A 26,143-nucleotide genomic window follows, 5' to 3' on the forward strand; every position below is an offset into this window, starting at 1 on the left:
TGTGAGTGGTGATACTGGGAGGGTAGAAGGAGGGTGGATTGGAAAGGGGGAACTGATTACAAGGATCTACATGTGACCTCCTCCCTGGGGGACGGACAACAGAAAAGTGGGGGGAGGGAGACGTTGGACAGGGCAAGATATGGCAAGATAATAATTTATAAATTATCAAGGGTTCATGAGGGAGTGGGGAGTGGGAAGGGAGGGGAAAAAATGAGGACCTGATGCCAAGGGCTTAAGTGGAGAGCAAATGTTTTGAGAATGATGAGGGCATTGAAGGTGCAGATGTGCTTTACACAATTGATGTATGTATGGATTGTGATAAGAGTTGTATGAGCCCCTAATAAAATGATTAAAAAAGATATGACAAAATAATAATAATGTATAAATTATCAAGGGTTCTTGGGGGAAGAGGAAGTGGGGAGGGAAGGGAAAAATGACTTGATACCAAGGGCTCAAGTAGAAAACAAGTGTTTTGAGAATGATGAGGGAAACAAATGTACCAAAGTGCTTGACACGATGGATGGATGGATGGATGGATGGATGGATGGATGGATGTATGGATGGATTGTGGTAAGAGTTGTACAAGCCCCCAATAAAATGATTTTTAAAATATATATATTATACAATGCCAGGGGAAGCCAGCCCCTAACACATGATCACGGGTCCAATAGGCACAATCGTACAGTGATAATAAGTAAAGATCATAGTAAAGTTACAGAGAGCATGAGAGATAGAAAAGAAATATTGAAATAAATGGAGTTAGACACAATTCATAGTAGCATGCTCACCTCAGCCCTGCTTGGTGGTCCACATGGAGGGGGAGAGAGAGACTTTAATGCTGACCAAGGCTTTTATATTCTCTGGGGACATGCAAGCCCCCTAATTGCAGGTGAGGACCTACGTCACAGGAAGGGGTTGTGCTATAGGTAATACAGTAATGGGAGGGGGTGATCTAGGGGTATCCATGTAATAGGAAGAGGAAGGATTGGGGTACACATGTGACAAGGTGGTGGATCCTAGAGTCAGGATGGCAGCTTAACTTTGACCTGTTTTCTGACTCTCCATAGGAACCATTATCTTAGGGTGTAAACCCCACCTACAGGAACCAAGCTAATGGTTGCAAGCTTCAGGGAGAAGTAATCCATTGTCTCCAGCACCAGGGAGCAGGCCCACCCCTGTGGTGTGGGGAGACAGCAGAGCAGTCTGCCTCCAGGGAGGGTCTGACCTCCCCCCACAATACAATAAAATAAATATATACAATTAAAAAATAAGACTTGGGCGGGGGGGGGGGGGAAAAGTGATACATTGGACCACACACAATCTGGGAACTCTGCTAGGCAAGAGAAGGTGTTCAGTTCGGCCATGCGTGTAACAGTAGAGGATAATAAAGGACCCAAAGCACTGCCCTGGTTTCAAGGCAATCTGAGAGACCCATGTGACAGACTGCCGTGCTGTCACGCTGTGCTGTGCTGTGCCGTGAAGCAGGCAGGCTGCAAACTGCCCGTCAGCAGCAGGGGTTGAGGGCACTTTCTTGTGCATCTACTGCATGGGCTTGACTTCTGAGTCACCCACTGGCTACCTGGCCTGGCCAGGTTCATTGCTGCCTGTAAGACCTGAAGGTAAGGTAGGCATGATGTTTCCTCCCGCGGTTGCCGTCAACAGTAAACGAGAACCAGTGTGTAAAGTGCCTAGCACGATTCCTAGCACCTGCTGAGGACTCTGAGAGCCCTGGCGTGACGGATGTGACACGTGTTGGGTCAGCAGTTTGAAACCACCGGCCGCTTGCTCTGGGGCAGCAAAATGAGGCTTTCTACTCCCATAAAGAGTTCACTCCCTCATCCTCTCCCACCCACCTCACTGCTATCAGGTTGACTCCTAGCGACACTAGAGGGTAGATTCGAACAGCCCCTCTCGGTTTCTGAGACTGTAAACCCTTTGGGTTTAGAAAGCCTTCATCTCTCTCTGTCAGAGCAGCTGGTGGGTTCAAACTGCCGATCTTGTAGTTAGCAGCACCCCAACATGTCACCACATCCAGGGCACAGTGGTTGACCACAACGCGGTTATAGTCTTGGAAACCGGAATTGACTCAATGGCAGAGAGACAAGTACTCTGAGGCTCTGGGTGGTGCAGTTACTTCACTCAGCTGCTCATTGGAAGGCTCATCATGTCAGTCCACCTAGCGGTGCCTTGGAAGAATGGCCTGGCACAATCTACTTCCATTGAAAACCCCGTGAAGCACAGTTCTATTCTGATAAATAGGGGGCTGCCATGGGGCAGAGTCGCCCCTGTGACCACTGATGTTTGGAATAAGTTCTCAGTCCACACAAGTTGCAAGAATGTGGCCAGCAGACAACGTCTGATGGGAATGGCCCCACATCGACAGCCACAGGAGAGAGCACGGCTGATTTCTCTCCCCGAACTCATTTTCTGTCCATGTATTAAAACCTTCGCGCTTAGAGAAACCTCCAAACCGGCAAAGGATTTCTCAGAATGTCAGGTGGGCCTGTGCTCTCTCTTTCCAGCGGTGTTTGGCCAGCGCTTGGATGAGACTGTTGCCTACGAACAGAAATTTGGGCCCCACCTCGTGCCCATCCTGGTGGAGAAGTGTGCGGAGTTCATCTTGGAGCACGGCCTGAATGAAGAAGGCATCTTCCGCCTGCCCGGCCAGGACAACTTGGTGAAACAGCTGAGAGATGCCTTCGATGCTGGGGAGCGGCCCTCCTTTGCCAGGTATGCTGACCTCACCCGTCACGTCATGTCCCCGCCTCACTCACTTCCCTGCTGCTTGGGGGAGACAGACTTCTCTCCGGTTGAGCCATGGGAAAGCATGGATGCTTCTGAGAGCCGTGGCTCCCAAGGGAGCTTTTCCTTGGGTGTGTGATTCAGAACCAGGGAGCATAGACAGGGAGGATGTTGGGCATGTAGATAAACGGTGCGGTAGACCAGAACGAGAGCCTTCCAGAGAATTTGAGATATAGGCTGTGAGAGGAAGCCCAGTCTTAATGCCCAAGTGTAGGGGGGGATGAGGAACATGGGCAAGCTGAGCTGGCTGAATCAAGAGAGTCGGCTCTGCTGCAGAGTGCTGGGTAATGATTGGGAAGGACTCCAGGGGTCTCACTCAGGCTTCCAGAAGTAGCCAGAACCGGCTGTCAGGGTGTCGATGCCAACCCATGCCACAGCTATGTGCGTCAGAATAGAATTGTACTCTCAAGTGATCAATGGCCGTGATCTTCAGGGGCATCTTGCCAGGCTGTTCTTAGGCGCTACCTCTGTGTGGATTCGAACCACCAACCTCTTGGTTAGTAGTCACGTGCTTCATCATGTCCGCTACACACTGCACCACTCTGAGCCTCGATCTGAGGCCCTCTCCTCTGTCCCTCCCTGTGTGGAGCATGGCCGGTGCAGGGGCATTTCTCCCACCAGTCCCCTCCTTCCCCACTTGCTCTCCTCACCCGTCACCCAGCAGAGGTTTCCTTCTCTTGGAGCTGAGCCAGTGCAGCCCCCGCCCCAGCGTCGCTGGACCCCTAAAGCCCAACACCCACCCCCAGTGGCTGCTCCTCCTCCCGCCCCACTCTCCCCATGCTCCCAGTCAGCGCCATTGTCAGCAGGGCCACCGTCTGTCTCTCCTGTCCTGGCATGGAATAGGCTCATTTACCAAGAGTGTCATCTGTGCTCCCAGGGGTCCCCAGGAGGAGCTGCGGGTGAGTGGACGGGTTCCTGGAACAAGAGTGCATTTCGGGCACTAAATGGGAAGGTCTTTCAGTTGCGTGATGAATCACACTCCACCGCCAGGAACCTGCCCTTTCTGCTGAGCTCCTTTCTATTCACGCTCTTCTCCGCTCTCCCTTTTGCTGGATCAGAAGGGACAGGCGGGCTGTTGCTAAAACCAGCAAACAGGAAGCCAAGAGCGATCAGGTGATGACTCCGTTTGCCTTTAGCTTAAAGTACTCTCCTGGGGTCGATCCAGTGCATGCTAACTCACAGCGACCCCTGTGGCTTCTGGATGCTGGGTAATGATTCTGAAGGTCTCCAGGGGCCCTACTCAGGCTTCCAGAAGTAGCCAGAACTGTTGATGGGAGTAGAAGGCCCAGTCTTTTTCCTGAGGAGCTGCTGGTGGTGTAGAACTGCTGACCATGAGGATTGCAGCCTGAGAAGCAACCACCACACCACTGTGTTAACCCATGATGCCAGCCCAGGGCCCGTTCAGCCATTGATTCTTATTAAAGACTGCAAGGAGGAATGTCCGCATCTCCACCCATGAGAACTGAGGGGTAGAGTTTACATGTTGTTAGGACGAAGGGTCCAGGTCTCTTAATCATCGCCCCAGTGGGCATAACCCATTGCCGTCTAGTCAATTCTGACTCACAGTAACCCTAGAGAGAGTTTCTGAGGCCACAGGTCTTTATGGGAGCAGGTAACCGCCTCTTTCTCCCAAGAAATGCCAGGTGGGTTTGAACCACAGACCTTGTGGTTAGCTGCCCACCACTTCCCCGACAGCACCGTGTTAGCCTCAGAGCCCCAAATTAAGTGAAGGAGAATAAGGACGAATTATCTACTAGAGTCTAGGCCCTGTTCCTGATAAACAGGAAACATGGGCACATAATCTCCTTGTCAAGATCCTACTGGGCTGCATTCTGCGTGGCCACAAAGCTGATGTGTTCTGATAGGCATAGTTCAGAGAAAAATGGAGGTACGGACATGATACATGATAAGTGTCAGTTTTGGGTGGGTGTGGGGGTGGGGGTGGATGTCAGCAGAACTCTGTTTGATGAACCCCTCTTTGATGGATCGGGTATTGATCGAGTCATTCCTGGAGTCAGTACCACCCAGGCCGCATTATAGGTGTGTAAGCAGAAGCCGAAAGCAGCTGTCTGTAAAGCAGAATCATCACCTGCGATTGCTTTTGGCTTCCTGTGTACATTGACTTGCTCTTCGCCCCCGAGTTCGTTGTTTAATTACTTCACTTAAGGATGTTTCCTTGGGATGGAGGAGCTACACTTTGAAGTCTGAGTCAGCCCTGTCACGACAGGCCACAGACACCGACCTAAACCTCTCTAGAAGTCAGAAGGCAATCTACACAGCTTGAAAACTAGAGGTGGGAAATAGGAGATGCAAGTCAAAACAGAGAGGCTTTGACATGGTCTGATGGGTGGAGGAAGACCTCCCCAAGAGGAGGACATGTACGCCAAGACTCAACTAACAAGGGAGCAGTGGGGGCTTAGCGAGGCGATCTGGGATTGGGCAGTTCTCTGTAGAGTTCAGTGTTTGGGGATGATTTCCATAACTGCAGTCTTATTATTATTTAAAATATCTATACCTATGGTATATATTACGTAACCCCTTCTCTTATTTAACTTAGATCTCTTTGCTGGATTCGTGTCCCCTGAATCAACTCTGGAGCCATTTGGCTTTTTAATTGCTTTTTCTTCCCAAGATGCGGGCGTAGTGCAATATAGGAAACACACTTTTTAGTCACTTCGACAGGAAGCCTTTTACTTTTCCAGTTTGGTGGCATTCATGACAGTTACCATGTTGTGCAACTCAGCTCTGTGCCTCTTAAACGGCATCTTCTCGCTTTCTCTTTTTGCTTGCCACTGGCAGCCACTTATCCATGGGATCTATATTTGCCTATTCTAGCAAAAGCTAAGCTTTCTGATTGATGACTGTGTTAGGCCAGGTTGACTAGAGAAACAAATCCAGTGACATTCATATGTGTGTAAGTGAGAACTTTATATCAAGAAGTAATGATAGCATCAATAAAACATCCCAGCCCAGTCCACATCATGTCTATACATCCATTACTAGCCCATAAGCCCCTCTGCAGATTCACGAAGCCACGTGCAATGATGCAGAATGCAGGAACATCACCGGCCGGTGGGTGCAAAGTCTTGTGGATCCAATGGAAGCGGGCTCATCTGTAGGGCTAGCGCAGGTCTCAGCGTGACTCAACAGGAAGGTGAGGGCAGAGAGGAGGTCCCCAGCACCCTCCTGATGAGGTGGTCGTTCCCACAAGGAGGCACCATCAGACTGTGACCTGTTTGACAGGTTAGACTCCACCTCTTATATCTTCAAGTGGACACGGAATTATGTAACTACCACAATCATGTACACTTCAGTTCCTGGTTTTCTTCACTGCTTGCCTGGTTGCATTTTGAGTTCTGAGCCCGGGCCAGGCAGTGGATCGTGGGCTGGTGCATAAACTCTGGAGGCAGGGAGACCAGCTAGGAGGCTGTGACAGTCTTCCCTGCAAAAGATGACAGTGTTCTGAGCAAGGTAGAAAACGTGGGGACAGATTCCGACTGATTCGCATAGTGTTTGGAGCCCCGGTGGCTTAGTGGGTTGCACACTGGGCTACTAACCACAAGGTCAGCAGTTCGAAACCACCAGTTACTCTGTTGGAGAAAGATAAGGCTTTTTACTCCCTTGAAGATTTAGTCTTGAAAGCCCACAGAGGCAGTTCTGCTCTGTCCTATCTCACGCTCACTCACTGCCATCCAGTCAATGCTGACTCATAGCACCCCCCTGTGAGTTTCCAAAACTGTCATTACTCACGAGGAAGCCCAGTCTTGCTCCTGTGGAGTTGCTAGTGGTTTTGAACTGCCAACCATGAGGGTTGCAGCCCCACTCATAACCATTATGCCACTAGGGCTCCTTACTCTCTTCTATGGGCTTGCTAAGGAGTTGGAAGTGACTCAATGGCAGGGAGTAATCATAGCAGTAGGAGAGAACATCTGTTTGGTAGAATCGAGGGTGTGGGAAGTGTAATTGGATGCACGGGGGTGGAGTGAAAGGCCCTAACCAAACCAGAATTTTGGGTTTGATGAAGACATTTGGGTGGACTGCATTGCAGGGATCCTCAGAGGCAGCTGTTGGGCAAATTGCCAGCTAGTTGTTTTTCTGCACTTCCTCTGGGCCTTCTCCAGGTAAATTCAGAGAGGTGCTTTCCCCAGCTTGTCTTTGCCCAGTAGTATTTTTAGGCAGTGACTCAGCAGAATCTCCATGTTCAGTGACTGGTTCCCACCCTAGATTTCCATGGGCGTGGGCAGCAGGAGCCCAGACCGGGCTCTGCGCCAGCCCCTGTTCTCCTTTTGAGGTAGAGAGTTCATGGGCGACAAAAGACACCTGCAACTCACAGGCTGGAACACCCCAGAAAAAGGTGCATGGACCAAGGAGATGGAGCTTTAGGACCAACCCTCAATGCTCTGGTTTCCACACCCTCCACCAGCTGCCTTCTTCCCCTTCTGTCAAATCCATGCCTCTGCCCGCATCCAAGAGGTATTTTCACCCAGCCTGGGGGTGTCGGAGCATCGGGGCTACACGCTGGGCTGCTCCCCAGAAGCTCAGTAGTCTGAAACCGCTATCCCCTCTGAGGGGAAAAGATGGGGTTTTCTCCTCCCATAAAGATTTACAGTCTCAGAAACCCACAGGAGCAGTTGTGCCCTGTCCTCTAGGGTCCCTGTGAGTTGGCATCAACTCGATGGCAGAGAGTTGGGTTTGGGTGGTACCAGTGTTCCTTTGACTTCTGATTGAAATTGGGGGGATGGGGGTAGTGGTGTAGTGAACCCATATGATGCCCCTGGAAAGACAGGCCAGGTGGCCCGCTTCTCCAGGACAGCCAGCGGAGGCTCTGTGGAGCTGAGTTCTAGTCTGACATACCCAGGCTCGCCCGCAGTCAGAATCAGCTCAATGGAAACAGGCGCTGGTGTCAATGTTCCTCACTACCACGGAGACACTTCTATTGTCTAGACCACGGAGCACATTGAAATGCTTACTTGCATGGTCTCTGAAGAAGGGCAGTTTTTCTGGAGATCCTGGGAATCAGCATTTCGTGGCGAACGAGCTCCATGTATATGGTAGAGCCAGCCCTCTGTCCTCCTGCAGAGGAAAGGCAATAAACCCAGGAGCCAGGGGTTGTCAAAGTCTCCCATAACCTCACGGACACTCAAACTGAACTGCCATCGAATTGATCCTGACGTACAGGAACCCCATAGAACAGGGTACAGCAGCCACTGTGCATTTCGGAGACTGTTGTTGTTTACAGGAGTAGAAAGCCTGGTCTGTCTCCCATGGGGTGACTGGTGGTTTCGAACTGCTGATCTTGCTGTTAGCGGCCCAATATGTAACTACTATGCCACTAGGGCTTCCTTCCATAAATTAAGCATATGTTAGACACCTGACCACGCCAGATGGTCTCTGTTGTGGAAGCAGCCAGAGGCAAGGGGAAAATAAATGAGTTTTATTTATGAACACTGAAATATGGATTCACATCACAAAATTTTCTCTCTCTCTCTCTCTCGCTCGCTCTTTTAGTTTCTTTCCAGCTATTTAAAATGTAAGGAGCCCGGGGGTTATAGTAGTTATGGGCTGGGCTGCTTACTGCAAGGTCAGCAGTTTGAAACCATCAGTCACTCCAGGGTAGAAAGATGAGACTTTTTCCTCCCATAAAGGATAGCAGGTCTCAGAAACCCACAGGGGCAGTTGTCCCCTATCCTATAAGGTCATTGCGTCCATATTGACTCAATGGTAGTGAGTTTATTTTAAAATGTTAGGACCGCTCTCGGCTCTCACAGGCTCCTACAGGCCTTACCAACACAAGCAGCGAGCCCGGTGGGCTACGGTTTGCCAACTGCTGTCCACTTGGCAGGAGTCCTGGTAGTGTGGCGGTTAAGCGTTGGGCTGGGATCCAAATGGTCAGCAGTTTGAAACCACCAACAGCTGCTCCAGAGAAAGACTGGGCTTTGTACTTCCGAAAACAGAAACCCACAGGGCGCTGCTATGAGTCAGCATTGACTAGGTGGCAGCGAGAACTGTAGACTCGAGAAGCGGATGGAAGAGGTGGAGTCTTTTTCAGTCACTCGGGGGAGGGTAAGGATGCTGCCTTGTGTCCTGGCCAGCACCTCCTCTCTCCATCCTCCCAACTGTCTGTATCCCTCCTTGGGTAACTCCCTCTCTCCCAGTCTCACCTGAACGTCGGGAACTGTTTCCCAAATCTGACTTGGATGGCCCTTGCTGGTACTTGAAATCCTTGTGGCATATCTTCCAGCATCATAACCACATACATGCAAGGCATCGCAGTAGGATAAACGGACAGGTGGGCAGTCTGACACATCTTATCCCTTCACTCCTCTGAAGAGCTTCCCTTTGGAGCCCGGGATTGTGGTCGGTGGCCAGCCAGGGGGTGGCAGTGACGACAGTTCCAGGACTCGCTCTCAACAACCGCTGCTGCCTATCTTCCAGGGACACCGATGTACACACAGTGGCCTCGTTGTTAAAGCTCTACCTCCGAGACCTCCCAGAGCCCGTGGTTCCCTGGAGCCAGTATGAGGGCTTTCTGCTCTGTGGACAGCTCATGAATGCGGACGAGGCAAAGGTTTGTATCTCGTTAGAGGTTCTTGTCTTCCTTCGGAAGAAAGCAATTGTTTCTTGACTCTGGTAGGGCACGGTGGAAAAGGAGTGGGGGTGGGGATGGAGGGAGCATACCTTTCTGACCATGACTCCCACCCTCAACTTCCTCCCTTCAGGCCTGTTTCTACCCAAGTTGGCTCCATCCAAGGCTATTTGAGCATCTCCTCATGCATAGCAATGTGCATGTGACAGGGCAGAAGGACCACAGTCTAGGGGCTGAGGGGGTGGGTAGCTAGCTGGGAGGGCTGAGTCCGGGGCAACCTTTGAAAGGAATCGAGTAATGAAATGGAAGAGACCAGCATCTCAGTGTTGGCCAGGAGGTAGGCACTCAGGATGCGTTTGCTAACGGAATCTGAATGTCGGCCATCCCTGCGTTCTGAGAATGTCAGACTGACGGGATACCCAGTCTTTCATGGTATGGACAGTGGCCCTGCCTTTGAAATGATTGAACCCACTTCTACTCCCAGAAAATGCGTCATCACAATCACCCAACTCTGCCGCACAAGCAGCTCTGACATCACCCAGAAGACCTCCAGCCCCCTCTGGCATGAAAACCCACAGCCGCACAGTAGCTTCTGACGCACGGAGACCTTCTAGGACAAGAGCAGAACTGCTCCCTAGAGAAATTCTCCCCATGTCAGTCTGCCTGGGGAGTAGAGAGCCTCCTCCTTCTCCCTCAGCATGGCAGGTGGGTTTGAACTGCTGACTTGCAGTTACCAACCCAATGTGTAACCCACTGAACCCCAAAGCCCAAACCCACTGCCATCGAATCAACACTGACTCATCACTCACTGCCATCAAATGGATTCAGACTCAGAGTGACCCTAAAGGACAGGATAGAACGGGGCCCGTGGCTTTCTGATACTGTAACTCTTTCTGGAAGGAGAAAGCCTCTTCTTTCTTCCACGGAGCTCCTTGTGGTTTTGAAATGCTGACCTTGTGGCTAGTAGCCCAACAAGTAATTCCACTACACTCCCAGGGCTGCTTACTGACTCATCGCAAAGCTAACGGGGTTTCTGAGACTGGAAAGCTTGGTGCGAGCACACAGCCTCATCTTGCTCCCTGGGAGTGACAGGTGGATTTGAACTGCCAACCTTGTGGTTAGCTGCCCAACACTCACACCATAGTGCCACCAAATAAGAACCACGGGCACCTTTTTCTACTTACCCACAAATTGCACTAAAGTCTTAGTGCCACGGTTAGGAATAGGGCCTATGTGTAACCAGGAGACTACCTGCACAATGGTCTCCATCATGATGTTGCCATTGCCTGATATTTGATTTCTGTGATGAGGAGTGGCTCAGGCCTGAGGAGAGGCCCTGGTATCATGTGAGCTCTGACCATGCAGTGTGGCAGGGGGTACAGAGATCAAGACCCCCACTCTTCCTCTCCTAGCACATGTGCTCCCTAGCTCACCAGCCTTGAAGCTCCAGGTGGCCAGAGAACTGAACTGCCAACTCTGCACCCACCCCTCAGTTTGGCCAGCCTGCCGCGATGTCCCAGCAGGCCACAGCAAAGCCCTTTTACTAAAAACCCTTCCAGAAATAGTCTCCTTCTCCCACCACTTTTTAAAAAATTATTTTCGAGATATTTGAATATGGTCTAATTTTTATTGGTGTGCTAGGTCTCAAGCAAGGGGCCTTGGTGATTTCTTAGGTTAGGCCTTGGGCTGCTAACCGCAAGATCAGAAGTTCAAAACCCCAGCCACTCCGGGGGAGAAGGATGAGGCCCTGCACTTGTGTCGAGATTTCCAGCATTGGAAACCCACAGAGCAGTTCCAACCTGCCCACAGGGTCGCCATGACTCGACAGTCAACTCAGTGGCAGCGAGTTGAGTTTGGTTTTTTGGGTCTCAAGCAGTGGGCCCTGAGAGGGTAGTGGGTCCTGTGTTGGGCTGCTAACTGCAAGATCAGTAGTTCGAAGCTTCTTTGGAGAAAGTTGAGCCAGTCGACTCCTGGAAAGATTTACAGTCTTGGAAGCCCACGGGGCCTGTCCTGTCAGGTCCAGGTGTGGGAATCGCCTCAGTGGTGGTGGGTTTGGTTTTGGGAAATCACAAGCATTCTTTCCGACAACGGTGACTGCGTCCCAGAGCTGATTCCTCCTTCTTGCTCTGGACGAATCCCAAACCCACCAATCCAAACTCACTGCTCTGGAGGCCATGACACTCAGAGTGACTCTATAGGGCAGGGAAGAACAGTCTCTGTGGACTTCTGAGACGGTTACTCTTTAAGGGCGTAGGAAAGCCCCATCTTTATCCCGAGGTAGTTTCAAACTGCTGGCCTGTGGAGTGCAGTCCAACCCGTAACCACTACCTAGGGCCCCAGAAGATGTAATTCAACACACATACATACATACATACACACACACACACACACACACACACACACACACACAGAGTACAGCAACCCATGAGCCTCTTTGCCCTATTATTTTCAACTTCTGTGAATCTATAATTATTTCAGAATCAGTTTGAAATAGTTGTTCTAAGCTCCTGGAGCCGGAGTGACTGCCGAAGCCGGGCTTCGGTGCAGAGGAGCTCATGCCCCAGGGTCTTGGCTGGCAAAGGGCAGGCTCCTTTGATGTTCTCACACATCTCTCCCCAGGCTCAGCAGGAGTTGGTGAAGCAGCTCTCCATCCTGCCCCGAGACAACTACAGCCTCCTCAGCTACATCTGCAGGTGAGCGTCCCCGGATCGAGCCATCAGGCCAGGAGCCCCTGTTGCCACCGTGGCAGAAAGAGGTGCTCCCTAGAAAGGCCGGGCATTTCTCTGTGAACCCAGAGATGACTGCACACACCTTGGGGGGGGGGTCATGTCTAGTCATAGCCCTGAGGTAGCTTCCTACAGCCACGAGATAGGCTGAAGGACCCCCTGGGAAATCCAGCCAGCACACAATGAACCTGCTTCCTCCTTCAGGCTGACTTCAGCACAGCCGGAGTCCTGGGGCATACAAGGGAACCTAAGATCCTTAGTGTTTCTAGAATTCTCTCCCGTTTTCCTGACTCTGAGCCGGAATTCAGTACCTCCACAACATTCCTTCCAGACCCCCCCACCCCTTTTTAATGTTCCTCAAACTCTCTCTGGGATCTACTCTGTTATCACCTCCATGGAAACATCTACTAGGTGGATTGATCAGGCATGTTCTAGAGGCTGGGCCTTTCTTCCTGAAATTTGGTTTTTATTGGTATGAAAGAATTCGGTGTCATTCCCAGCTTTTAAACATGACCTAGGTGTGACTTGGACGTCAGGGCATTACAGACATTTTACAATAAGAGAAGGAAAGTTGCCCCCACCCCCTCGTCCAGAAATCATCACCATTTGGAGCGTGTCCTTCCGGAGGTTTTCTGTCCGTGACACATCTCTAGAGGAGCAGAGAGCCCCGCCTTTCTCCCTGGGAGCAGCTGGTGGATTCAAACAGTGAGGGAACAGCCCACTCCATGTGCAGAGGGCCCGAGAAGGGTTCCTTATCGGTACCGTACACACGTACATACACGAGGGTACGTAGAAGAGTGTTTGTACAAATCGTCCAATGTGTTCTAAAACAAAAAGAACCCTGAAGATGTGAGGCTGCTGGCTCTTGACATACCATCCTTCGAGGTCAGCCAATTTCTGAAGAGAATTTTTCCATCTCTCCAACCCTGCTCTGGGAAAGACCGTGGACTTTGGTTTCTACCGGGTCCAAACAACGGTGTCGGCTTTCTTTTCTCGTCTTGTTTGCTTTCATGAATAGACATTTATTTTCTCACAGGTTAGGCGGCTGAAAGTCCAAATCCAGGACTCCACCTCTGGGAGAGGACCTGCCCTGTCCACTCAGCGCCAGAGGAGAGCCCTGGCCTCTCAGGTCCTCTTCCTCAGCTCCTTGGCACCAAGCTTTTCTCCCTTACGACCCCCTTGATTTTGCCCCTCGCCCGCTCCTTCTCTTTGAACTGAGTGCTTGGAAGCATGCCACGTTGTTTTCTAAACTATGGACCCTACTCTCAAGGATCCCCGATGCGGCAGTGGGTTGCACGTTGGGGTGGTTAACGGCAAAGTCAGCCATTTGATATCACCAGCCGTGGTGAGTGAGAAAGCTGAGGCTCTTCATTCTCATCAAGAGCTATTGTCTTGGAACCCCCAGGGGCAGGTCTCTTCTATCCTAGAGGATTGCTTCCTGAGCCAGCCTCCACCCAGAGGCAGTGAGTTCCTGCGGCTCTTTATTTGGTGGGCAGAGACTCCAGCGGTCTTCTTCTGGAATGTTCTTTGAGCTTGGAGAACACAGAGAAGTCTGGAGGGGCAAGGTCAGGGCTGTAGGGTGGTGGTGGGAGTCAGGTTCTCCAAGACGTTCTGGAGGACACCCCTTGCTACCCTTAAAGAGTTAGCCCGTGGAATCGTCCCGATGGGGCTTAAAACACCCAACAGTGCCCGTTTATCACCAATGCGCCTTTCCGTTGTCTGGAATTCTTGTTTCTGAGCAACTCCCATGACCACTCTGTGTCCTTCAAGGACATGGACGAAGGTGACTCTTTTAGGAACCACAGAAAGAGTCACCGGAGCCTTCTGAGTGGTCCTCTCGGCCTTGAATTTTACTGGCCCGGCAGATCTCCCCAGAAAAGGAAACCAATGAGATGAAGACACACGTAGGCCTGAGCGAAGGTGCCCGCTGCGATCCACTGCCCACAGAGACGCGCTGTGCCACGTTTCGTTTGGAATGCACCTGGGCACGATGTCCTGGAGCTCTGGAAGCCACGTTTGCTGTTAACTCACCCTAGTATTTGTTGACCACAGGCCGCTGGTCAGCCCTCTGTCTATCTGCGGGCGTAACCCTACATGATTTCCCACCTCAGCCCAACTTGAGAGTCTCCTACCCACCCTGGACGATTCACTGGCATCGGATGGATCACATCTGTGATTGCCTTTACCTTGGTTGCCTTGAACGTGTGGGCAGAGATGGGCTGGCACCAGGCCAGAGACCAGGAGGAAGTCACTGGGACTCAGCCCTGTGATTTCCTTGGTACCTGGAACAACTTCCTTCTGCCAATTTCCTGGTTTCCACTGTGGGATTTCTTGGCCACCCCCAGGTTCCTCCATGAAATCCAGCTGAACTGTGCCGTCAACAAGATGAGTGTGGACAACCTGGCCACCGTGATCGGGGTGAATCTCATCAAGTCGAAGGTAGAAGACCCTGCTGTCATCATGCGAGGTAGGGCGTTCGGTGGTGAAAGCTCAGCGGGAGAGTGGACTAAGGGTTCCCACGCCACCACCCATATGGGTACACGGCCCCGCAGCTCACCAACCAGTTCATCGGATGAGCTCATCTGAATTACACTGTGGACATTGAGGCAGGCAGGGCGGGAATTACGCCACTTCCCACATCACAGCGGAACAGAATTATACAGATTTCCTCATTGGTCACACAAGGCAGGACTATGGCATTCGTTACCTTCTATTACTTCATAGGATTTATTTGATGCCCCAACTCACACACAGGCTACTTATAAAGCTGTGTTAGAGAAGGGTTCTGAGGTCACGTCTCACTCAGCAAGTCGAACTTCAGGGATTAAGGACTGAAGTCTCCTCTTGTTGCAGGGAGACCATATCTCAGGCACGTGGCTGCTGCTCGCGAAGCCAATAGGCCAACAAGCCAATAAGAAAACTGACTGTCCTGTTAGGGATTGCTATAGGTGGGACCGACCTCTTCATGGTCTCCCCTGTTATCCTGCCGATGTTCCTGTTCAGAAGTGGTCTCAGTAGACTGTCGGCTGAAAAATAACCTTCTCGGCTCCTTAATTCTCTTCGCTCTTTTACCCTTTGTCCCTTGCACAGTTCCAACTCCCATGGCAACAGCAAGGGCTACCAAAGTGGCCCATCCTACATATCATGGGTCTGATAGTCTCTTGTGCTGTTAGAGTCAGATTTGGAGACATCACAGGGTGGTGGGGGGCTGTCTGCCTCCTTCCTGCTGGGGGTCCAGCACTACTAATAACCATCCTTCTCTCTCCCAGGGACTCCTCAGATCCAAAGGGTGATGACAATGATGATTAGAGACCACGAAGTCCTCTTCCCCAAGTCCAAGGATGCACCCTTGTCTCCTCCTGCCCAGAAAAATGACCCAAAGAAGGCACCCGTGGCCCGGAGCTCTGTGGGGTGGGATGCCACTGAGGACCCCCCAAATTCTCAGACAGACGGCTTCAGTAACACAGTAAGCTATCAGCCTTCTTTCTTCCATCTGTCTCTTCCTGTCAAACTCACTGCCACCAAGTCTGTTCTCATACCCAGCAACCCCAGGGGACAGAATAGAACTGCCCCCATGGGTTCCTTTTTATTTTGTATTTAAATTTTAAAAAATCATTTTAATGGAGGCTCGTACAACTCTTATCACAATCCATACATACATCCATTGTGTCAAGCACATTTGTTTATTTGTTGCCACCATCATTCTCAAAACATTTTCTTTCTATTTCAGCCCCTGGCATCAGCGCCTCATTTCCCCCCTCCCTCCCCATCCCCTCTCCCTCATGAACCTTGATAATTTATAAATTATTATTATTTTGTCATGTCTTATACTTTCTAACATCTCCCTTCACCCACTTTTCTGTTGTCTGTCCCCCAGGGAGGAGATTATATATAAATCCTTATAATCAGTTCCCCCCTTTTACCCCACCTTCCTTCCACCCTCCCAGTATCATCACTCTCACCACTGGTCCTGAAGGGTTCATCTGTCCTGGATTCCCTGTGTTTCCAGTTCCTATCTGTACCAGTGTACATCCTCTGGTCTAGCCAGATTTGTAAGGTAGAACTGGGATCATAAAAGTGGGTGGGGAGGAAGCAATTAGGAACTAGAGGAAAGTTGTATGTTTCATCATTGCTACACTGCACCTTGACTGGCTCATCTCCTCTCCATGACCCTTCTGTAAGAGGATGTCCAGTTGCCTACAGATGGGTTTTGGATCTCCACTCCGTACTCCATCTCATTCACAATGATATGATTTTTTTGTTCTTTGATGCCTGATACCTTCAATACCTTGCAATCACACAGGCTGGTGTGCTTCTTCCATGTGGGCTTTGTTGCTGCTGGGCATCAAAGATGGCCACTTGTTTACCTTCAACCCTTTAAGACCCCAGACACTATAGCTTTTAATAGCTGGGCACCATCAGCTTTCTTCAGCACATTTGCTTATGCACCCATTTGTCTTCAGCAATCGTGTTAGGTAGGTGAGCATCATGGAATGCCAGGTTAATAGAATAAAGTGTTCTTGCATTGAGGGAGTACTTGAATGGAGGCCCAATGTCCATCTGCTACCTTAATACTAAACCTTTAAATATATACACATAGATCTATTTCCCCATCATCATATATACATATATTTACATATGTACGTGCTTATATTTAGACCTCTAGAAATGCCCTTTGCCTCCTAGATCTTTTCTCTATTTCCTCTTGTCCTACTATCATGCTCAGCCTTCATTTGGGTTTCAGTAATTCCTCTCCGTTACATTGCCCTTGACCAAGTCCTAACAGGCCTCTTACACCCTTCTCACCACTGATTCTGGAACACTTGTTGTTCCCTTGTCCCTGGGTTTCTTAACACCACTTCCTCCTCCTCCCCCCCCCCCACTTATAGGAGTCTAAAGCCCCATCTTTCTCCTGAGGAGCATTTGGCAGGTTTGACCCACTGGCCTTGGGATTAGCCGATGCATGACCCACTATACCACCTGGGCTCATCTCTTCCTAGAGGCGATTCTAAGAGCTGGCCTGGAGTGGCAACTTTCAGTATTTGGGACAATGCTGTGGCAACAGAGCCAACTAATGCATGTCCACTGCAAGACAGCTTGAGAACTCATCTCCTTTTTGCATAGTTTCTATTGATGCCCAAGGCGTCCTGGAGTTATAGTTAATGACTTTTTTGGCCAGTGTTCCAATACCTGAGCAACAGGGGTCCTCAGGGAAGGCCCCTCTGAGAGAGGAACTTGTTTCAACACAGTCCAGGACATGCAATGGTGACAAAAAACGTATGCATACTGTATTGTAAATGTTTTGGTGAGAGCTGTTGAAATTCTGGCTGTAAGTCCAGAGAGAACTGGTTTCCTGCTAACCCCTGAAACGTGATTTCTTTCTGAGAGATGTGATGAGTTCATGTAATATTTCTCATTCCCTGATAAGCCCTCCCAGCAATGTCAAGCCCCTGGTTTGTACTGAAGTGTTGGGGCTCACGTTCTCAGTGTCTAAAACTACCCAGACTCTGAGATTTAGATTATTTGAGGGCAATGATTTACAAAGGCCTCTTTTTTTTGTATTTAAGGGGGCTTCAGAAAGTTCCTGGAACATGGAATTCAGAGATAATGTAGTTCTATGAACTTTTCGAAGCCCCTTAGTATTTACAGGGACTCATATTTGTGAAAAGGACATGTGATGTTTACATAGCAGCTTGATTTCTGGCTGACCAGGTAACTTAAGTTAATCTCCAGAATAATTTTTAAAATATTGACACAAGAGGTAGGTAGGTAGTGGCCATGGTTATGATCGTCCTTAGGGGACATTTGTCTGCATACAGTGCCTCTTGTTAACACCCTATGCTTCTGAACGTCCTGAACTTCAGAAAATGCCCATACTTCACTTAGTGAAATCATCCTAGCAGTCCTTAAGAATAGCCATTGTCATGCTCATTTGGCAGTGAGCCACTGTTCAGTGGGGTGTGTGTTGTCATACTAACCACAAAGTTAGCAGTTTGAGCCCACCAGCTGATCCATGGGGATAAAATGAGGCTCTCTGCCTCTCTAAAGATTTACAGCCTCAGAAACCCATCGAGGCAGGTCTACTCTGTCCTATAGGGTTCTGTGAGTCACGAATTGACTGGATGCCAATAAGCGGAATACTGGCTGACCCTATGCTGGTCAATTTAAATAGATCACTTCAGGACTCCTGTCTCTAATTCAGTAGGGTGTTACTTATCATCCATGGCTTATGGTTGAGCAGCTAAAGCTCAGAGAAGTTGTCTAACTTCTCCAAGATGGCAGCTTTCTCAGCAATGTTGGCATGTTCTAGATCAGGGCTCTGATCTAACTCTGATGTCAGGACTGGGAGCTGCTGACTCTTTGTGGGTTTGCTACAGCAAGAGATTAGCTAGAAGAGTTGGAGAGAGAGTTAGAGCAGAGGTGTTCTGACGTTATATTTAGGGCTCATGGTTTTCTCTTTTTCATTTATTTTTTAAAAATACATAGCATATGTCTATGGTTCAAAATTAACAAAAAAAATATTGGGAAATTCTGCTTGTATACTAAGAAATCTCTATCCCCATCTTCCCCATACCTTCTTCCTGTCCTTATTCATTTGCTGTTTCTCCTTCCATTATCTCCTTATGCTAACAGAAATGGGCGTAAATGTAAATTCCTATTCCTTCCCTTTGTGCACAAAATGTACCATTATTGTGTATATGTCTCTCTTCTTTCTTTCTTTGTTTCTTTGTGTGTGTGTCTCTCTCTCACACACATTATTTTTCATTTTGCTTTTTTCTAGTGAATGATATGCCTGAGATTTCTCATGTCAGTGTCTAGACAGCCACCTCTGGCGACCTCAGGTTTTCAGCAAGTGTACTATGTTCCAAGGCTCTCTGGTGGTGCAACGCTTAAATCGCTCACCAGTAACTGAGAGGTCATGTTACACACCCACCAGCTGCTCTAGAGAAAAGAGCTCTAGTGACTGAAGCCTGCAAACCACTTCCCTGTGGGGCAGTCCCATAGAGTTGCTCTGAGTTGGAATTGAGAAATGAACTCAAGGACAGCAAAGACGCGGTGCTCCATTGCACACATGGACCATAATCTTTTTAACCAGCCCGCATTGATGGAGAGGTTGTTTGTGTCCCAGTTTTCTCATGCTGCTGAAAGAGAAATGCCATAAGAACAGACATTTAGTTTCTCACAGCTCAGGTGTGGGATTATAGAGACTTTTCTTTGTCTCCCCCAAAGACGTGCCAAACTTTAGGGGCATTTTGCTAGCATATGGGGGGAGGTCAGATGCTCACAGACATCCTCCTTGAAGGCAGTCAGTCACCAGACTACAGTAGGCCCACTCCCTCCTGTTAAGGACAACGGGCCACTTCTCCCTAAAGGCTTGGCACATTAGCTTGGTTCCTGTAGGTGGGGTTTACAGTACACCCTACAGATAATGGTTTCTATGGAGATCCAGAGAACAGGTCAAACTGGCTCAGTGACATCCAAAGTTAGGCTGCCATCCTGAATCTAGGATCTGCCCATCTTGTCACATGTTTACCCCCAATCCCTCCTCTTCCTATTACATCCCTAGATTGTCCCTCTCTCATTCCTGTATAACCTATAGCACAACCCCTTCCTGTGATGTATGTCTTTACCTGTAATTAGTGGGCCTGCACTCCCCCCAAAGATATATAGCCCTGGGTTAGCAATAAAGAGCTCTCCCTCGGCTTTTCCCTTGACCCTTCATTGGCTCCCCCTCTCCTCTCCCATCCTCGCTCCCCTGTTCCCTTTCCCCTTGTCCTCCTTCCCCTCCCTCTCTCTCCACGTGGACCACCAAGCGAGGCCGAGGTGAGCATGCTGCTATGGAATGTGTCTGACTCCATTATTTCAATCTCCCTTCTATCTCTCATGCTCTCTATGACTTCACTATACTCTTTACTTATTTTCGCTGCACAATTGCACCCACCGGGCCCATGATGATGTGCTAGGGACTGGATTTCCCCTCCTACTCAGGAGACCAGAAGCCCACAGTCAGGACACTGGCTCAGTGAAGGCTCTCTTCCAGGTAGTTCTGAAGGAAGAAGATTCTTGTCTCTTTCAGCGTCTGTGTCCCCTGGAGTTCCTCCGTCCTTTGGCCATCTTCACCTGGCACCTGCGTTCCCCGTGTTTGTGCTTATATTCCTGCGTCTAATGGACCCTCTTTGTAACTCAGAAGGCATGTCCTTTGGTGCACACTTTACCCTGACACGGACACATGGATAAAACAGGCAACCCTCTTTTTAAATGGGATTATGGTCACAGTTTAATCCATCACACAGAGCCTCCAGCCCTTGGCAGGAAATAAGACCGCAGCGACTAACCTTGACTGGCCTCATTCTGTACTGGTGCAGATTTATTTCTGGGACCAAGTCTCAGAAGCAGGATTGCGGGGCCCAAGGGTAAATGAATTAGTAACGGATCGTTCTGATTGAATTGTTAAATGGAGGTTGTGCAGTGCTGCATTCCCACTAGACAGACTCCTTTTCCCCTACAGTTTGACTAACAGAGTTTCTTGCCAGATTGGAGACTTTGCCCATCTGATAAATGAGAGCTGGGCTTTTAGACATTTTCATTCCAGGTTCCCCTATCACGAGAGAGGTCGAACATCTCTTTTTTATATCTAAGGGCCGGCTGTATTGTTTTCCTTGCTCCGTGAACAGTCTAATTTTGTTCCTTGCCCATATTTATCTTAGTCTCCTTTTCTTATCAAAGGTTATGAGTTTTAGATATTAGGGAGAGAAGTCCATTATCTGTGATAGGCGTTTCTGTAAGTTTGTCATTTCTTTTTTGGACACCATTTGGTGATTTGTTCTATGATATGTATGAGTGTGAACAAATATATAAAGTTCAAAACGCTTGGGGGAAAATGACATTCTTTTAAAATTTCATTTTCCCGTGAACATATTGAAGTGCTCTCATATACACACACACACACACACATATAGAATTTTTTCTTCATTTGGGGGAAGGTGAGGGGCATGCAGAATCATTTGGGCTGAATTTATTCTTTTTATTTATTTTTGTCCCCTGGATTTTTTAATATTAATTTCAAAGGCCCCCGTCATCCTAAGGCTGTGAAGAGATCCCCGTGTATGACTCTTTTTTTTTTAACCACAAAAACGCAATTCCTTTTAGACAGCATTTTACCTCCAGAGTATCCATTTCTTTCAGTGCCATGATCCTCTTGTGAAAAATCCCAAGGAGATCATCAACTCGGGCGCTAACGTCTGAGCGGGTCCTGTGATTAGAAGTCTCAGGGGTGTCCAGCGAGAAGGCATTTCCTTTTGACACCTGAATGAGAGAACTCCTATAAGATCCACGGCTGCTGGTTATACTTAAGGGACTAGACAATCCATATAACCCGGGGCTGTTTTTTTCCTAGGCAAGTGACTCAGACCTTACAAACCCCACGGGGCTCCAGCCGAGCGATGGGCTTCTGGATGACAGCGGCAAACTCTCCCGGGAAAAGACAGGCGACTGGAAGCTGCAGTCTCGGAAAAGGACTCAGACGCTCCCTAACCGGAAATGTTTCCTGGCTTCGGCCCTGCATAGTGCCAACAGCGGCAAAGCGGAGATCTTTAAAAACGAGTTCTGGTCGCCCGCGGAGACCAAGGCCAGGGAAGGGCACCAGAGGGCACAATCTCAAGACTGGCGCCACCTTCCCGACTTCCAGCGGACTTCTACCTACGATAACGTCCCTGCTCTGCCAGCATCCCCGGAGGACAAAGCGAATGCACCCTCTTCCCAAGGCTGGGACTCCAAGGCAGACGCTCAGACCAGCCCCACCGCCGCCTCCACAGCCAGGCCCGGAGCCAAGGACTCTGGAGAAGACAACCTGGAGTCCTCCCAGAGAATGGTCCAGGAGCTCCGGAGGGAAATCGAGAGACAGAAGCAGGTCTACGAAGAACAGATTAAAAAGTAAGTCACTGAGAGGGCCACCCAGGGGCCTGTGGCTTCCATTTTAAGAAGCAATTGAAACGGTTCTCATCTGCCCACGAGGCAACGTGATATGGCTTTCATTCAGAGAATCCAGTAAAGTCTAACAGTCGACCGTAAGAAAAATGAATGGGCTGTGAGAACGAGGGAAAACTCTGACATTTGTGAAAACTCTAAATAATATATATATGTGTGTGTGTGTGTGTGTATACATATATACACACACAAATATACAGCTTTTGTAGCTTGATAAACTAGTTCTAAGTAGTGCCTCTGTCAAGGTCAACAGACTTTAATGGATAGAGGAATTTCTCAATTTTAAAATTTCTCAATTTTAAAATTTCTACCCCACTCATCAATTCCACGAATGCGCCTCGAGCATCGAAGACATGTCAGGCACCACTTCAGGTGCAGGGAAATAACACGCAACAAAAGTCACCCCAGTTTCTGCTCGTGTGGTATTTTCATTGCCCCAAGGGACGAACAAAGAATGCAAACAAGCAGTTAAAACATCTGCTTGGCCAAATGACGTGAAAGTGGTGGTCAGGGAGGCCTCACTGGACAGGTGGCATTTCAGCAAAGGCCTGGAGGAGATGAGGGGACAGGTTAGGTCCATGCAGGTGGAAAAGCACTCCTGGCAGAGAGACCCACAGGAAGCAGGTCTGGTGTGTGTGGACAGGAAGGGTGGGGTCAGGGCTGTATCAGGGGGTAGGGAGGGTAGGTGGTAGAAGATGAGGTTAGTCAGCCATTCCATCAGGTGGAAGTCAGAGGAGGCTTTGACCCGATTGATGCTCCGGAGCACCACTGGCTTCCAATTGTGCACAGGCTGCAGGAAGCCAGTTAGTACGGACCGCCATACGCTTACATAAATTCCTAAGCTGCTTGGACACAATTTGTTCTCTGGGGTAGATAAAAACATTTCCTTGAACTCTTTTTCACAGCACTGATTGGCCAACAAACTCTCTTTCATGGACCACAAGCTCAGTTCAGTGGCACCCCTACTAGTAGCTCCAGTCCAGCTGTGAAATAGGAAGTAGTGGACGTTTTTCATATGAAGGATGGAGTCACAAGGTCATGTGAATGGTTAGGGTGCAAGGCTGCTTGCTAACTGAGAGGTCAAAAGTTTCAGTCCACCTAGTGGCACCTTTCAGAAGAAAAGCCAGGTGATCTCCCTGGGAAACAAACGGCCATGGAGACTTGACAATGCCCAGTCCTGTCCTCACAGTGGAGGGCTACCGGGATGGGACTAGACGTGACGTCAACCTGATGAGTTGTGTTTCGTTTGTGGTTTCATGTTAAGGATACTTTTCAGCTCATTAAGCCTCGGGCCAATGAAAGGAAGACTTTTGGGGAGCTCCCCCCCCCAACCCTTTCCCCTATGCAGGGCTGACCTTTGGTGGTCATGTGTACCTTTGGTGGTCATGTGTAGCTGCTTTGCCTGAGAATGTGAAGCCAGTCATTTGTAGAATGGTGACATCTTGGCTGTTGAGTTGAGAAATCCAGAAAAGGTCCACCCTGGACTCTATGGCAGAGTGTCATTGACAGTAGAAAGGAGATGGTCTCCATGCCCATCCCGAATCAAGGAGAGTTGACAGCTCACCTGGCAGGGGAACCTTGTAACTCCTCAGCCCCATCGTGCCTGCTCTTCATTTCAGGTTTGGCATTCACCTTCCCATTTACCTTGACGGCAATCCCTCGTAATCGGTCATATCCCCAATGTTCCAGAAGGAATGGGGCCTTGGAAGTGCCAGCACATTCCTGAAAGTCATACAGCTAACTAGTGGTTGCTTTTAAATCTAGGGCATTCAGGCTCCCAAGCCCTCTCCCTACTTCCTCTCCCCTGGAAACGATGGTTCAGGTCTATCCCAGTGTCTTGCTTGTATTGCCCCAGAGTGAGAGGGAGGTGCCAACCTTGGAGAAGAAAGCTAACTTTGGAATTGGAAGGACTAAGTCTAGTTTAGCTTTAAGAAGGGCAAGGCGGGGGCAGGCAAGGCTTTGGGCAGGGACCAGTACGCACAGAATGGGCCAAGGCCTTGTATGGTAGGTAGAACCTAAGACATGGGCTCACATGATGGTTGAAGTGTCCATAGGAAATTGGGTAGTGTGGCAGGAGAATGAAATTCTGGAGGAATTCATGAATCACACAGTTTTCCTGCAGGCTTGAAGTTCCTTCCTTTAGTTTAAACATGGAATCTGTATACTCATTCCCAAGGGTTCATTTAGCACAGCCTTGTGGGGAAGAGAAGAGAGCACCTGAGACGACATTTGGATTTTGTCCAGTAAACAGTAAAAATACTGGAAATCCAAGTTTCTTACAAACCTGAAACAGCAATCAGGAATGAGTACAGGTTTGCCAGGCTTGCTGTTTCCCACAGGGCAAATCCCCTTGTTCTCCAAGGGTTGGTCCCTAGCAGACCCTTCCTATGAAGAAGTCCGGGTCTGTGCTCTCCGTGAGAACAGGATGAGTGGGCACTGGTGCACACAGAAGGTGTTGGGAACCCCAAGTGTCGATAGGGCTTCCCCAGATGATCACCAATTTCTATCGAGCAGGAGCAGTGCAAGACGTTAAGAGGGTAAAGTTCTAACATCTTAGAGGTGAGTCCTTCTTCCAGAGCCCTTGTTATTGGGAAACAATAACACCAGTGATGCCATGAGACGGTATTCAACAGCCAAGAAAAGGCTGAGTCATAACTGGGAGCTCTGGGGAAGGACGGGTGGGATGCGGGTAGTTGGAGAGTAGGAAGGTCTGGCAGGCGAGATGAAGGACGTTGAGTGGGAGGTTGAAGAAGCATTTGGAGCTGATCTTCCGTTCTGTCCTTCTCTTCTTTGTCTAGCCTGGAGAGGGAAAACTATGATGTCTGGGCGAAGGTGGTGAGGCTCAACGAAGAGCTGGAACAAGAGAAGAAGAAGTTTGCGGCCCTGGAAATCCGCTTCCGCAATGTGGAGTCCTCCAAGGAGGATGTGGAGCAGAGGAACGAGGGCCTGCAAGAAGAAGTCAAGGTGTTGGTCAAACCCACGAAGGAGCCAAAGGCCGATGCCTGAAGGGGCTGGGAGTGCCCCATGGACAGCCTGGCCCTTGTGGGGCCAATGCCACTGTCTGTCTCCGTGCTCCCTGAGCAAGACCTTGGGGAAAAACAGTATTTCCAATGAGGGAAAAGACATTTGGGGAGAACACATCACGATGTCAAGCAATTCCATGGGATTTTGAGGAAGAGGAGGGTGAACAGGGACATCAGTGGCTATCCTGGCTGTGTGGAAAGGTGATGTTCTTCCCCTGTGGTCTTGGGCAGAGTGAGACAGAACCTCCCACCACCGGATACCTGTATCCTTGGAGACGTTTTGTGGGAAACCACAGCTGAGGACCCAGGAAACAGTCTGGCGCCAACGCAGACAGCGGACTGTCTGGGCTGAGGCAACAGCTCCATTCTTTGGTTTACTGGATGGGACAACCCACTGTCAGGTGGCCTCAAGCCACCTCTGTGTCACAGAGACCGAACATGATGCTCAACTTCCAAGGGCTCCCTCGTGGCGTCTTCTGTTTGGGGGACGGCACCTGCCAAAGCCAGAGCTCCACTCTGCCAACCCTCCACGGTGCATACTCTCCAGGGGGTGGAAACACAACATTGTTACTTGACTAAGAGAAATCAAACAACAGGATTGTATTTATAAAGACAAAAATTATATCAAATAAATGGAAGGAAACTAGCAGGGTCGTTGTTAATCCATATAATACCTCTGAAGGAAACTGACAGAATGTACCCCTTCCCTGGGCAGATGCACCTCAGGGAAGAGGATGGATGGCAACCCTCTGACCCACTTCGCTGCGCCCGGGACCTACCCACATGCCTAAGGAGACCTCAAAAAGTCCATGGGGACCTTCCTTCTCTTTCCATTCCATTTTCCCCAAGACATTTTGAAGCCCCCTTGTATGTGGGGGGGGCACCCCTACAATGTGGTCTCCTGGAAGACTGGCTGCAGGTTTAGTTAGGAACATCTATTTGGTAAAATATTTTCTATTTTTACCAAAGTGCCAATGACTTCATCCTTCAAAGGGCCGCCTGGCTCCGGAGAAGAGCTG

At 49.5% G+C, this 26,143-nt stretch overlaps 1 protein-coding gene across 2 annotated transcripts in view; it reads left to right on the top strand.

Annotated features, from left to right (window-relative positions):
* ARHGAP25 (Rho GTPase activating protein 25) overlaps window positions 1–25,770 on the top strand; it is a 60,890-nt gene extending 35,120 nt beyond the window's left edge. For both annotated transcript variants that reach the window (XM_075535390.1, XM_075535391.1), the window contains 7 exons: window positions 2,523–2,730; window positions 9,238–9,370; window positions 12,008–12,081; window positions 14,460–14,581; window positions 15,384–15,580; window positions 21,512–22,047; window positions 24,900–25,770. In XM_075535390.1, the coding sequence (XP_075391505.1) occupies window positions 2,523–2,730; window positions 9,238–9,370; window positions 12,008–12,081; window positions 14,460–14,581; window positions 15,384–15,580; window positions 21,512–22,047; window positions 24,900–25,107 (1,478 nt within the window). In that variant the 3' untranslated portion in view covers window positions 25,108–25,770. The remainder of the gene's footprint in view (window positions 1–2,522; window positions 2,731–9,237; window positions 9,371–12,007; window positions 12,082–14,459; window positions 14,582–15,383; window positions 15,581–21,511; window positions 22,048–24,899) is intronic.
* Window positions 25,771–26,143: the final 373 nt, after the last annotated feature.

This window comes from Tenrec ecaudatus, chromosome 17 (genome assembly GCF_050624435.1).
Source record: "Tenrec ecaudatus isolate mTenEca1 chromosome 17, mTenEca1.hap1, whole genome shotgun sequence".
Classification (NCBI taxonomy): Eukaryota; Metazoa; Chordata; class Mammalia; order Afrosoricida; family Tenrecidae; genus Tenrec; species Tenrec ecaudatus.